We start from the raw sequence: 15,235 nt of genomic DNA, 5'->3' as shown, positions 1-15,235 counted from the left end.
CATCTCATCAAACACTTCTTTGAACAAGTCATTTTGAGCTTTTCCGACCCTCAAGACATCCATTAAGTCTTTTAAGATATCCAGCAACAAAAAAAAGTTGTATCAGACACAAACCAGTTCTGTTATTTTACCAGAATGTTTCCGTCCCTCGTAGAATCAAAGAAGCAACGTCACCTAATTTTAGGCCCACATGAGGTGTACATGTACAAATTAATATTAAATCAATTCCAACCCGAGAAAAACTGATTGAACTGAAGCGTTAACATGTTTACTAGGTGCTAATATTTTCCTATTAACCAGATTAACAAAGGTTCACACCACCCCACTTGATCTGATTTTAAAAAAATCATTCAGATTGGGCCAGATTGAGTCTGTCTCTTCTGATTTATGGCCTTTATATATGATTGGGCTATTATTCTGATTGATAGATGAATATTAGGGTCCTTGTACATGAAGTGAATGAAGCAAATGAAAGGCTGAGCATCATCTAAAATTCAGCTGGAGTATGAAAAAAATGGGTCACATCTAGGTGGTAACCACAGATCCACAAAAGATCTAGCAAGAGTGATCATATTAACCTAAAAACCATCATCTCTTCCTAAATTAACCAAGTGCTTTTGTCCCTAAACCAAACCAGTGTTGTTCACTTTATGAAAACATAAAAAGAAACAATGCACACAAAACTCCAAAATCTACAGCTAGCATCTACACTGACCAAAAAGTGTGACAACTATTTTCATTTATTAATATAATTACTTTTTTCTATCTTGTAGGCACAAACAGGCTCAGCTAGTTGACCTTTAATTCATTTTCTACATGAGGTGAATCTCTGAATTGATTAAATGAATCTTCCAGGTTATATATAGTTCTACATGATTATATTGGTTACACACATTATGTTGCCTTCAAAAATAAAGGCACATTACAAAATAATAGACCCAGAGACAGCCAACAAACAAACAGACGACACAAAACAAGGCAACACCAGAAACATAAATCAACATCCTACATATTATAAATACAATAAAAATAAAATGTTAATGAACATATGGACTTTATCCTTCGGGGGTCACTTAAATCTCAAAGTTGCAAAACCTTTTAACATTTTTTCAGCAAAGTCATCTCCAATAAAATCTATAACACGACTCCAGACAGAGAAAACCCATTCAAGTCTCCACTGGGAACATGTGTGAGCTATTCCAGTGGGAGAAGTTGCCAAACATTATCGAGCCAACACGAAACAGATGGTTTGTCATCATCCAGCCAATTCTGTAAGTTTGGTAAACAGGCACAGTATCACAGAAGAGATGGCATAAGCCTGTTTGTTTGTGGACCAGAGCCGTTTTGTGACTACAGTATTTTTCATTGGTTGCCATCAGTCCGTTTTTGATTGCAGCACAATCTCCCTCCTCACAAGGTTAACTCAACAAACAATTTTCATGTCACCTTGTGAAATGACACACCATTCATCTCCACTTTATGCTTCTCGTGCTCATCTCTGCCTTCTCCACCGATTTAAAATCCTGTATGTGATTGGCATCAGGTTTGTCAAGTCTCTGCAGGCCAAGCCGAGCCTCCTGCTCCAACCTGCAGCAGATTGTTGTCACAGTGTGTAACAGGGATAAACTTCCCCCTCTGCCTGTATCGGTGAAGTGGGCCAAAATCCACTGCTGAGATCTAGAAGTTTCCCCTTAATATACTGGCCTTAACTGACTGTGTCCAAAAACCTGCAGTGCTCCCAAATCCATCTGCTTTAAGTACACATATCCACTTAACCCTGACACAAGTTTTTAGTTTAAATGTCTTTTAAGTTGCTTTTTAGTGTTGATGTATTGACCATAGTTTAGTTTGGGGTGTGCCCAGCTCACTTTTAAAACAATGCTCTGATTTGATCTAGAATCTTTGATGCCAAGACAAACAATGGTGCTCCTGCCTACTCGCTCTTATTTCTAGTAGCTCTCTGTACTCCCGCTATAAAAAATCTGGCCAGTAAACCCTCCGGAAACTTTGCCTATCGCGATCTGGCAGGATGTCATGAGTGAATTAGACTTTTATGGTTCCTGGTTGATTTACAAACTCTGGTTTTCACAGAGCATATGAAAGGGTCGAATGACAAAAGAGGATGGAGATGAATGTTACATAGAAGAAGTGGGATAGAAAATGCCTTAGTTGAGGTGTAACTTTATATGCCTGCAGCAGGCATGCTTCTCATTGGCTGAAAATCAGACCAGAGAGCCCTTACAGACAAGACAACTAGCATAATTGTTGAAAGAGTTGTAGAACGTTTAAAGAGGAAGGTCACAGAGAAAAACAATCCAGGATTACACTTAAGAATTGGACAATGACTCACCATCATACTTTATCATAGCACACCAGCATTCTACTTTCAAAACAGGATGTTGGTGCATATTCTCATACAATGAAAGAGCTGCAGCTAAATATTACTTTCATCAACGATTTGCTGTTTATTTTCACAATTGAAATGAAAAACTCTTTGCCAGAGCCCGAACTGATGTCTTCAGATTGCTTCCTTTGTCCAACAAACAGTCCAAAACCCAAAGACTCTTCTTTTACTGGCATAAATGACGAAGAAATGCAGCAAATCTTTACATTTAAGAAGCTAGAACCAGCAGATGTGTGATGCTTTTTCTTGAAAAAATCTTTTTTGGGCAACTAATTTACTTCAGATGAATCGACTAATTGTTGCAGCTCTCAAAATATGTCAGCATTAACATTTTAAAGTATGATAGCTGCATTATTCCCATGCAGAATCCCTCAATTTAAATGTCTTGTTTGCGCTAATTGTAAATTGCCTTTTAACATTTTACCAGCGTCTTGGACCCAGGAACAAAATTGCACCACTTGTCAGGGTCATATTCAACACAGATGTTTCCAGTGCTTGTAAGTTTCATATGTGGCCAAAATGAGTTAACAATACATAAGGTTGCTTTTACACAATCATTTAAAGTAAAGACATAACACAGTGTTGGAAGGGAAATGGGAAATCAAAGTCTGAACTGAAGTCTAGCCAGATTAGGGAGGCTCTTCATCCAGTAGAATGTTGGGAAATCCCTTTGGAGAAAATTCTCGTTTGTTACGCTCTTTACAAGAGACTGTCGATAATGTACTCTGATTAAAGGAAAATTGAAACCATTTTCATATTGTTTGAGAACAAATCATTGCCTCATCTTAATATCCATCCATGTTAATGGTCTTAGGCTCTTGTTTTGTTGTTGTGAGAGGCAGATCCTCTGCTTGTCCGTCTCAGGGGAGAGTGGGGCGGTAAGTGTTTACAACGCCAACCACATCTGCACTGCATTACCGCCAGTCAGCTAGGGAGAAGAGCCACAGAGCTCTTTAACTGTTTCAGTGCTGTAACTACCACAACAGTGAACAGCTATCTGCTGTACACCCAGCCTCTCGAGCACTGATGACTGAGAACCAGCGCTGGGACGATATGCTTATCATCAGTGTGATGCTAATTTCCGTTAGCATGTTAATGGTAATTCCTATTATGCGTTAGCATCGCGCTTAAGAACTTGTTCTCTAAAATCGGTTCAGTAGTCAACGAATCAATTCAGGAATCAATAAAGAGAAGAATCATGATACTCAAGTTAACTTATTTTATTTTTTCCCACCCCCACTTAACGCAAGAGGAGAGAGAGATGTGCTGCATACATATTTTGGAAGACATTATACTTTCACTGCTGCATGTTTATATTAAGATGACTCATGCCAAGCTTCCCAGCCTCTTTTAGATCGAGACTTGGAAGCAGTGGACCAGTGCTAAGGGATTGTCCGGCATGACAGAAATGCTGGGGAACAGAGCTGTTCACACAGCCTTCATCTGATCTATGACCAGCAGTCTGGCCAGCAGATTTTATCATCTCTCTGGATTTGGTGAGGCCATTATTTTCAAGTAGTGATTTCACAACTTTGGCCATCTGTAGTGAGTCAGGGTCATGATTTTTTTTTTTTATATATATCCACCATCTGTTCTATTAAGTTCATTCAAAGTATAGTGCTTGTCCGGAAATGTGCCAAAGAATATTACTGTACACTGGTGTCCGAGAGGAGGATTTCTTCGTAGAGGGTTTCCTTGGTCCTGAGGTATCAGACCTGAGTACAGCCCTGGATGCGTCCCTTCGGAGACCATCTGTTTCAGGGTCAGATCCAGTCCCACGCCCTCCTCTTCTTGCATTCACCCATCTTTAGCCTGCTATTCCTGTACCAGCCTCTCTCGGGATGAAATCTCAGACCAAGCTCCCCGGAGATTTTTCTGCTGAAGACGGAGGAGAGATCTTAAAATGTCCACTTTGGCAGATGTGGTGTGATGATTCTCAGGGGGTGTATACTCCATCTAGGTGGTCTAATTGCTGCACCCCTTTTAAAGAAGCCAGTGTTTCTGCTTGTAAAAGTACATTTTTTTCTCACTCTAAAATCGCATCAGGCACTTCAGACTGATCAAAAGCATCGGTCAGCATTAGATGTACTAAGCTGCACATACACGACCATCCTTGCATAATATTCGGCTGGTTTACCCCAGTTGACCATCAGTCTGTCTGTGATTCATCCTTAATGCTGCGCTACTGTGGAATGATTAAAGTAGCAGAGCCTTGTTTCTCAGCATGAGAGAATCCAGCAGGAAAACTGAAGGCAGTAACAAACAAAATGAAGATGTTATTTTGTCAGTCGGATATTTGTTGTTGGCCGGGTGGAGCGCCAGAGCTCATCTGCATTCCACAGCCTACATCATATATCTAAAAATAAAATTTAATATAAACAATCACACCCAACAGTGATGAGCACGGTGACTAAACCAGGTGTCATGGTGGTTTTGTAGCTTTTGTTTTTACATTCCTCTGTGTGTGACAGTGCATGAAAGGACACTGCCATGTCAGAGATGCTCGCCTGCTGTATGACTGCAGACCTACAGGCTGTAACGTTGCATCGTGTTGAACATCTTATGACAATTGTTAAAATATGGACAGGTCTGAGAGAAGAAGCAGAAGTGCCTTAAACTGGATTCTTTCTAATGGTAAGCAGGGGGCGACTCCACTGGTTTCAGAAAGAACTCTGATTGTATGTAAGCTTATGAGAAAATGAGTTTTTACATGATTTATTACCTCAGTAAACGGTTTCCAAATAAGTTTATGTTCTCAATCTCTAGCTCCAAGTCTTCTGAAATACAGCATTATGTTCATTTTGTAAGTTACGGTCCCATTTAGAGTAAAATAGACGATACAGCAGGGTATGTTTTGGGGCATGGCTACCTTGTTATTGACAAGATGCTACAAAAGTCCACAAACTAAAGGAGGATGCCACGATGGATTAACACTTGGAAAAAGCCTTGTTTAAAAAGTTATTGGAAAGTGGCATAGGACTACTGACTGGTTTCTGGGGCACGAGGCAAGTTACCATTTGGTTTCGGGAGATCATGCGATCACATAATCTTGTAAATTCATCTCGACAGTCTTCAAGCTATGTGCTTGTGTCTGAACCTCAGATGTTCTGACCAATGAGAGTCCTATGAGGAACTGCTGGCAGCTACAGGTTATTTTAACCGTGACAACCAACAAGGGAAACAACTGTCCGTTTTTAAAACAACAATGGTGGCTCCTGAAGAGGTTAGCGTAGCTGCTTTAGCATCAGTTCTATCAGCACTGGGGAGATAACCTCACTGAAAGAAGAGCAAAGAACAACCCTGAGGACTCTTCTCAATGGAAAAGATGTTTTGTTCTCCTCTCAACTGGCTTCAGTAGTTTGATTTCACATACGTAGTTCATTGATCTGATCGGTTGAAGTTGGCCTGTGATGAACAGTGATAGACAGATGGTTTAACCAGTCACCTGCCAGTATTATTTTTTTTAACTACCTGTCCTTTTTCCAAACAGTTTTTAGCAGCTCCTTCCCAGGTGGCTCTGTGTAACAAACCTTTGGCGCATCAGGTTACAAGTCAGGATACACTTACTGTTTCTGGGGCACAGGGGCAAAAGGAAATTAGAGACAACCCGCATGTACCTGCTGGGTAATTAAAGGCAACATGATATGTACTCAAAGGCACAGAGAGTGGGAGGACTAATTTTACCTTGTACTCAGAAAGTTGATTGCTGAGATCTGAGAAATGAAATGTAACAAGACAAGAAAAACATGTTTCAGATTTACCACCTTACAGTGGTTTAGATAATCGGGCTAAACGATGTTATCCTAACCAAAAGAAATAACCAAAACTAAGAAATAAGACCCAAATTTTTAACAAACTGAAATAATTTTGTGTCATTGAACTTTTTCAATTAAGAAATCACCATGTCATTTTTTTTAATTAAAGCTGAAAAACATATTTATTGGCGATATATTGCTGTAAGCAAGCATACCGAGAACATGACCACCCACATGGCTGAAAAGACAGATGGTCCAAACCAACAGGACATTTGGGTTCTTTTGTGTACCATTTGTAATTTCAGAAGACTACTTGTATTAGTTAGAATAAGTGGTTCCTTCTACATACTTTCAGCCGAAGGAAGAGTCAAGACCCCTTTTTGCTGAACACTTGAGAAAAATCCACTCAGTCACTGTTCCCACTCCACCGTTTCAGGCTTTGACAATGACCCTTCACATCAAGTTGTTTATGTCGTTTCCCTCTCCGGCCAGCCATTCTCCAGAGAGCCGGTGGTGTTGCACCATTTTTCTCTCCCAGTTGGATATGAGAGAACAGCTTGTACTGTAACTGCTCTCAGCTGCAGGTTTATAAATCTGCCTTCGAGTCTTTCTTCTCGTTAGCACTCCTGACTTTGTTTGTCCTCAGTTTTTCCATCCTCTGCTTTTGATTTATTTCTGTCGTTCCATTTTCCTCCAACGTATTGTGCTGTATCTGAGTATTTTCCAGGGTCTTTCTTTCTTCTACACACTGACTCATCATATTTTTTTACCAAGGTGTTTTCTCTCCTTCACCACTTTAAAGGCAGGAGCCAGGGGTCTCTGCTCTCACCCAATAAATGTGTCTATCATTCTTTCCCTCTGTCTCTCTTTGAAGGGAACAGCAGCCATGGACCGAGGAAAAACGGCCTGGGTTTAGATTAATATCACAACTCAACAGGTGACCCTTGACCCCCTCTCTCTCTCTCTCAGCCTCTTTCACTCAGTCTGTCTTTACCACTTTATCCCTCGCTTGCACAGAGGCCAACAATTCTGCTCTTTGTCTTTTTGCAATCTCTCATCCTGGTTTCTATCCTTTGTAAATCTCCGCCTGATTTGTAACATCTCAGTAATCCCCTCCTTTCTTCCTTTGAAGCACTGAGATAGAGAGCCACACAATCTCAGCTGCAGCCTGTTATTGTTGATTTATTAATCTTTTTTTCTTGTAGTTTTCCACTCATCTTTCCAGTTTGGACTTTCTGAAACATTAATCAATACCTTCTCTCTTACTAACCCAGCTCTAGGACTCACGGCTCCTTCACAGTCTAACACAAGGCTTCTTATGCACAATTTCTTACTTTCAGCCTTTTTTAAAATCAACACAACTGTTGTGTTTGCAATGTTTTTTAAACTGATGTCTTTGATAGTTAAAGTCTTCTAAATTTTGTTTGAGCTGACCATTGACAGCACATGGGCTGTGCTATGAGACAGATAGGAGTTTGAGTCACTGAGGGAAGTTTCTTTAATAATTAATTTTGGGAAATATGCTTATTTGCTGTCTTACCAAGAGTCTTACCAGAGTCGGCTTCACTGTAAGCAAAACAGGACTTCTGAGATGCTGTCCAGTCACTGTACCAAGCTGTGAAGAAACGGCTTCAGTGTCAGGCTAAATGCGTGTTAAACCGATAATTTAAAATATGTAATTAATTACACACATACAGAGTGCGTATTTAAGAAAGTATGATACCAGAGTTTCATCACAGATGCAAAATGTATGTTTTTTTCCTTTCCGTTCGTTAATACCTGACTTTGGAAAGTATAAAACTTTTTCCACAAAACTCTTTTTGTCATTTAAAAAAGAAGCCGATCTTCTCAAATGTTAGAAATAAATGTCAAATCAAATGTTGAATAAACACACAAGCAGGTGTATAAAAACTTAAATATAAAGTATACAGCACTATGACACTGACGAGATCATATGATGTGTGACAACGTGTTCATTTATAGGTCGAAATGACATTGATTTCATGGAACTCTCTTTAAGACGGCAAAGAAACACATTTCCCACAATCAGTACTCTTAAAAGACGAGGCTGTAAAAACTCATTGTGTTTATAAATGTGTATATTGTGAACAAAACTACATAATGAAACTCACAATAGTTGCTTCAATGTGATGAAGAGCTGACCTTGCTGTTAATGTAAAACCTTTCAGATTTATTCCATTATATACAAAGAGTTTTCCTTCATTGGAATAGTTGCTACGATACTGTGCTGCCTGCCATGTTTTTGAATTTTAAATACAGCTTTAAAAAACATGGAAGCTGTTTCGATCATTGGTTCTCAACCTGGGGCCAAGGAAGATCATTTCCAGCCGTTGCCAAAGGTTGAAAGTCATTGGTTTAAGGGCCCGTGTCCACATAACATTTTTCTGAGCACCAGCATCTCTTTTCAATTGTTTCGAGTATGCAGCCGCATTTGGCCACCTAGAGAAAATGCGCTGCTCCCAGCGTCTTTTTTTTTAAAGAGCACTCTGCCTTTTTTGTGCGGCCGCTCTGAGTGCTTTGAGTTGAAAATCTCAACTTTTTTTTTCATAAAGGTGCTGGTGTCGTCACCTTCGCTCTTTTTCATGCAAGTAATCAAATGTTAGATCACCCGGGGCTCGTCTGTCCATCCTGAGCTTTATCAAAGATAAACTCTCATAACAGAGACAGAAAAGTCCATAGACTTTTATCACCCTACGTGTTGTAATCTGTTATTAACTGTGTGGTCAGCCCTCTGTTATCATAATGTTATCAGATGTCAGTCAAAACCGACGTGCAGTGTTTTTTATCTCGGCGCACAAGCGCTTCAACCCAGCGCTCCTTTGCTATGTGGACACGGGCCCCAAGTCTAGCTGGTGAGAAATGTGATGACCTATATTCCTACCAGCACATTTCTTATTTATGTGACATTATTGTGTCAATAACCTTAACATCTTGCCCAAACAATCAAACGGTTTCCCCCAGAAAAATCATTTTAAACTCTGAACACTTTACAATCTAATCTTGAGGTAGCATATGAGTGTTTTTTTATTCCAAGCCAATTCTGTCTGCCATAAATTGACAAAATAAACCTGGCAGCTTGAAGAAAATTACAAATTCAGATGGATCAACCTTAAGTGTTATTACTACACTTTGCTACAATCCACTAGATGGAAAGCGGGAATGACGCATGAAGGAAGCCATTGAGGCTTAATGGAAAGCACTAGAGAAAGCTCGCAGCTGGAGTGATAAAGGACTCGGGGGTTTGTGTGGGTTGGCCCGTGTGTGTCTTTTTATGTGTGTGTGTGTTTGAGAGACTGGCACAAGTCAAAGGTGTGTAAGAGTGAATTTATTAGATGCACACAAGAAGAGGCTGATTTCAAATTTATCTCTCACAGTTGTGATTTAAAATTTGATTCCGTTGAAAAGCTTTGCAGACTATTAAACAGGCATCCCTGTCGAATCAGTTCCACATAAATGTCGTCAGAAAATTAAATTCCTGAGCCTGAAAGAAAGTTGATCGTCATTAGAAAACTTACAAATATTGCAGAGTTGTCAGTTTCCTCTGCATTTCCCTCTATCAATATAATTAGATATAGCGATCAAAAGCGTATTTCTATAAAGCGCTTTGAGGTGATCTTTATTCGATCACTGAGTCAAACTGTGTTTAATCATAAATATTTAGTGCGGTGCTGTGAGGATGTTTATGAGTAAGGTCAGTGTGAGCTTTCAGATGAATGCAGCTTGTGTGGAGGCAGAGCAGGAAGCAGAATGACTCACTGACCTCACGGCCCTGAGAAATCCTCTGCCTCTGTCCAAGGTGCTGGAACACTTAGCATAATTTTCCTCTTCCTCCTCCTCCTCTTCCTCCTACACAGAACCAACTCAGACTCAGCTCTCCATACGAGCGCTATGAACCCAAACCCTCAGGACCCCTTTGGCATGAACATGCAGATGGGTCGAGGTCCCCCCCAGCGTAATGGTGAGAGTAACACGCACATACACACAAACACACACACACACTGCGAACACAAGATACCTTCAGAGACACTGATCTTTGTGTCTGTGCTTGAATTTTTTTTCTATCCACTCATTATCTTTAACAACATGCCAACTTCTGGAAGTTTGTGCCTCAGCGGCATCATTTGACCTGTTTTGTCTTTTTAAACTGCATCTGTGTTTAGTTTTATTTGCACCGATTGATCCGCCAGTGACGGAGACGGTCAAATTTACAGACGTACAGCCCAGTAACTGGACCACCAGACCAAACTGAGAGAGAGAAATAACATATTTTATGTCATTTAACTAATATATCCTCACTAGTATCATTTCAGCCCAGTGTGAGAGAGTCTTTACTGAGTTTTGACGTCATTTTCAGTTGGATTTTATTTGCACAAAAAAGCTCTGTCCAGTAATCTGAAGCCTTGGCTCAGTGAGTGTGAAGCCTACATACTTTCTTTGTTCCTTTTTTCTTTTTTCCTTTTGTTTTTTTGATCATCAGTTCATCAGTTTGAGTCAAGAAAAAATATAAAAATCCTCTGATTCCAGCTTCTCTTATGTGAATATTTTCTGGTTTCTTTACTCCTAAGACTGGGCGGTATGACCTTTAAATTATTTTTTGGCCATATCGCAATATACGGTATATACCTTGATATTTTCGAAATCTTCACAAAAACACTTAAACACTTAAATGTTAGGACTGGGCGACAAAATCAAATATAATATTTTTGACCCTACTAAAATATCGATATTGCAACAATATTGTAGGTATGATGATTGGTACCCTCACAGAATACTTACAAAATGAGATTTCTGATCAGTAATCATCAGAAATGTGGATATAATGACTAAGTGGGTAAAGACAAGTATTAGAGCAAGTAGAACAGTCTGACAAGTTCAGAAAATGACATCACTTTACTGTAACGCAGCCTTTAAAACACTTATGTCATATCACAATAAAACCATATCCAAAATCTAACACGATATATAGTATAGACTCATAACATGATACAAAGGTAACTGAGTATCTTTGGGTTGTGGATAAAAAGACACTTGAACATGTCTGCTTCAGGAAACGCTGATCAACATTTTTCACCATTTTCTGGACCAAACAACTGATTGATTGATTAATTAAGAAAATAATCGACAAGTTAATTGACAATGAAAATAATCATTAGTTGCAGTCCGACACAACATAACGTATTAAAATTTGTGCAGCTAAACTAGAACTAACTGGATCTTGCATGTGTTGCTGACCTGATGCAACACAAAGGTGTGTTGTTGATTGCAGTGAGTGTGAATGGACACGGAGAGCAGAGCTGACAGGATTACAGTATATTAGCAGAGGGAAAGCAGGTGGAATATTTGTGCACCACCAACAAGGGCAAGAAACCGCCTACAGAGACTAATTAAGATCCACTTGTGTATTGTGACATCACCTCTAACACTCATCCAGTGCATTACACTGTGATGCAGAGCTGACCTGTTTTTAAACTAGATACCGTCTCAGTGACATGCAGTATGCAGGCGGCTCCTGAACTGGGCCCGTGTCGTAGTAATCATGCTAGTTTATGATGTTTGTGTTTCTGTTCCTCTGGTCATTTATTAACAGAACACAGTCCAACCAGCCAGCTGCTCTTCAGTCTCGTAAGCTGCTCTGAGCTCAGTGACACAAATCACCAACAGGCCATTGTTGGTTTAAAATGTTCTGTTTATACCTTTGTGTTGCTGAATTATAAGTGATCCAACAGATTAATCTCCCTCCCTCTTCTGTCACACTCTCCATCCATTCCCTCGTGTCTCCTGAGCTGTTTCCATCGGAGCGTCCAGTGTGTTTCTGATGGTGTTTGTCTGATCTCAGCGCTGATGAAGTGTGGAGTGGATGAGAGAAGTGCTCCTGCTCTGCATTACTACTCAGTGTTTAGCCAACAAGTTTAAACAGGATATTGCCTTAAGATCTTGGCCAAGTTTGAGTTTCACATACAAACAGAATCAAACCAGTGTAGATATATGAATTACTGTTGTTGTGCTTTAAATGGCTCACCTTCGACCCACTTGGAAATGTTGGCGCGTGTGCGTGCGTCTGTGTGTGTGTTGCTTACAAAAATAGCTGATATCAGGCATTTCATGTTTATGATGGCTCCCTGTTTGTTATACTCATGTCCTCTACAATACAAGGACTGCAGCCAACCACTATTATCATTGTCCGTTTATCGGTCATTATTTTCTCAAATATTAGATTTGTTGTTTAGTCTGTAAAATGTTACAAAATGGTGAAAAAAGATGTTTATCAGTGTTTCCCAAAGCCCAAGATGGCGTCCTCAGATGTCTTGTTTTGCCCACAAGCCAAAGATATTCAGTTTACTGTCATAGAGGAGGAAAAAAACTGAACATATTCACATTAAAGAGGCTGGAATCAGAAAATTTCGGCCTTTTTTTCCCTAGTGCAGTTACATTATTGAGTAATCTAAAGATGAGTTTCTTGAATAATCATTTGGTTCCTTAGAGTGTCAGCAAAAACATCCCATCACAAGTTCCCAGAGCCCAAGGTGACATTTTGAAATGTTGATGTGTTAATAGGCTAATATTTGTTTAAAGGCAACTACACACCCAGTTGATGTTAATTTCTATATGCAACATTTTTTAAACTCAGAACAGTGGCACCCTGGAGCCGTGAGAAAACCATTTAAGATTACACTTTCAGAAGTTTGAACCAGAGAATATTCATTACTTTAAAAATATTAATAAGTATTAAAGTTATCAAACTTGTTCTTACTAGTTTTCTGACGTTTAACAAATCGATTAATCAACAATTAGTTTCAGCTCTACTCTTGTGCAGACCAACAGCAGAACCAAGTCATCATAGTTTAACTGGGTATGTAAAGAGATGTGATTTATGTTCCCAAAGGTGAGCTGAGCTGCCGTTGGAGGATCACATAGTATACACACAGTAAAGCCTTACTGCATAGTCTGCTGTATATAGTCCAGCAGCACATACTGCACATAACTGCACAGGCTCTATGTCCTTCCCTCAGCCTCATCGCCTCACTGCTGCCATCGCAGGAGCGCAGAGAGCTGTGAAGCCTCGGGGCCTCGTTGACACTTGTAAAGGTTTCAGCGGGTTTTGAGTGGTGTTAAAGCCTGGCTGATTAAAGAAGCATCTAACTAAGAATTACAGCTATGAGTCACACTGCTGAGGTGGAAACACTTAGAGCAGGGGAATTGAGCTACAGTCTATTTGTTGTGATCTCTGCCAATTGTTGTCAGTGGAAAAGGAGCAACACCAGTCATAAGAAATGTAACGTTAGCCCTGCAGCTGAAAAGCCTCTGATTACTGCTGTGCTGTAGAAGCAGGCAGTGATTTTTCTTCTGAATTCAGAGCATTTCCAACACCCATATTGAATGTAAGTGATCCAGCCAGGGACACAAGCCAGCCATTTTCCATCCCAGTTGTCCTGTTTCCGTCCCAGTTGCGCCTCTGCGAGCAACAGCGACTAGACACCTCAGAAGGGGAAATGTAATGATGCCAGACTGTTGTATCGCCTCATTGTCCCATCTGTTCCAGCAGCCGAAAAGCTGCCTCTCCAAATGAATGGGCCTCAGAGAGACTGAGAGCATGGAAGGAGAGGGAATGGGTGGGCTACGGATCAAAGGCTAACGTAAGAGGAGATCGTTTTAGGCCTGAGCGACGAGGAGACTTGATGGAGACACATCAAGGGAAACAAAACATATTTTCCTAATAAGTAACAGAGTGATCTGGAATTGTTGTCGCAAAACACGAGTGTTAGACACGGAATAGACAAAAGTTAAAAGGAGGGAAAGACAAAGGCATGTGTATCTGGCATCGGGTCTCCAGTGAGGAGGAAGAGAAAGAGACTCTTTGTGGTCGGAGAAAAACAATGGCACTCTCTTTATTCCTCATCGGTCTATGAGCCCCCCCACCCAACTTCTTCCTCCTCTCTTCATCTGTGTGACTAATAACATGATGCCAGATGCCCAGCTGTTGTGTTTATGAAAGTGCGCAGTAATTGCAGTCTGTATTCCAAAGGGCCTGTTCCTGTCAGAGGGACTGATTATTGTGCCAGACATGTCGGGATAATTCAAACAGCTGGGTAATATTGAATATCCTCTAATGTTCCTCCGCTTTTGTTTTTATGTCTTTCTTTATTTCTCCATCATCCCTCCCCTCGTCCTTTTATTGTTTGTTTGTTTCTCGTGGAGGCTGGCATGCAGCTAGTGTAAATGAGGCAGAGGTGGACGGCTCCGGAAACAGTGAGTTCTACTTTCTTTTTTATTAGAAGATAACTTGCATTGCTGCAGAACATGTTTCATTAAAAGTGCACTTTTCTCCTCTGCAGTCTTCTCCTTCCCCCCCCTGCCTACTGATGAGAGTCTAATAGGTGTCGGTAAGCCTCTTCCCAAGCAGCTGTGGGAGGCAAAGAAGGTGAGAGAGTTGCTCACTTATTACTTCTTACATTAATGCCTGGTTGATACTTTCTGTGATGTTTGACAGATGGTAACTCAATATGGAGGCAGATTATCATGCGTGTACTCACTGCTCTGTGCCTTAAGTAATGACTGTAAAGACAGGTTTAGACTGCACAACATTTATGGCTTTGAGAAGAGTCACATTGTCACAGTAGGTGATCGTGACACCTTACATTTCTGACATGCCGGTCTACACGTCAAACCAGTCTTTCCTGTGTGACTGTAAATAGGTGATCAGGCAGGCGGAGCGTGAGACACATTTCTGGGATCCAGAATGTCAACAAAAACCGCAGCATCCAAAGCATCATGGAAATAATCCTAGAGGACGTCAAACTAGATGAGAAAAGGCAAAAAACAGTCTGAAATATTATTCTCTCCGTGTGGGCAGAGACTCAGAATCAGTCTTTATGCACATTTTTAAAGTATCGCATTAGAAAAGATGGAAATAATTTTTCAATTAACTCACATGACTGATCAGCTGTTTCCACTTTGAGAAATGAAGAAGAAGCTTTTTCAATGTTGCCGTCTTCCCACATATTAATACCAATATTAATTGACATGTAAGAATAATAATCACAACTTAACCAATTTT

At 40.2% G+C, this 15,235-nt stretch overlaps 1 protein-coding gene across 1 annotated transcript in view; it reads left to right on the top strand.

The window, feature by feature from the left end:
* crtc3 (CREB regulated transcription coactivator 3) overlaps nt 1–15,235 on the top strand; it is a 44,977-nt gene that overhangs the window by 17,065 nt on the left and 12,677 nt on the right. The window contains exons 5-8 of the mRNA XM_073464138.1: nt 7,034–7,096; nt 10,035–10,138; nt 14,377–14,427; nt 14,514–14,599. Coding sequence (XP_073320239.1) covers nt 7,034–7,096; nt 10,035–10,138; nt 14,377–14,427; nt 14,514–14,599 — 304 coding nt within the window. The remainder of the gene's footprint in view (nt 1–7,033; nt 7,097–10,034; nt 10,139–14,376; nt 14,428–14,513; nt 14,600–15,235) is intronic.

Source organism: Pagrus major, chromosome 4, assembly GCF_040436345.1.
Source record: "Pagrus major chromosome 4, Pma_NU_1.0".
In the NCBI taxonomy this organism is placed as follows: domain Eukaryota; kingdom Metazoa; phylum Chordata; class Actinopteri; order Spariformes; family Sparidae; genus Pagrus; species Pagrus major.
Note: the sequence above shows the minus strand (reverse complement) of the source record. Positions and strands in the feature narration are given on the sequence as shown.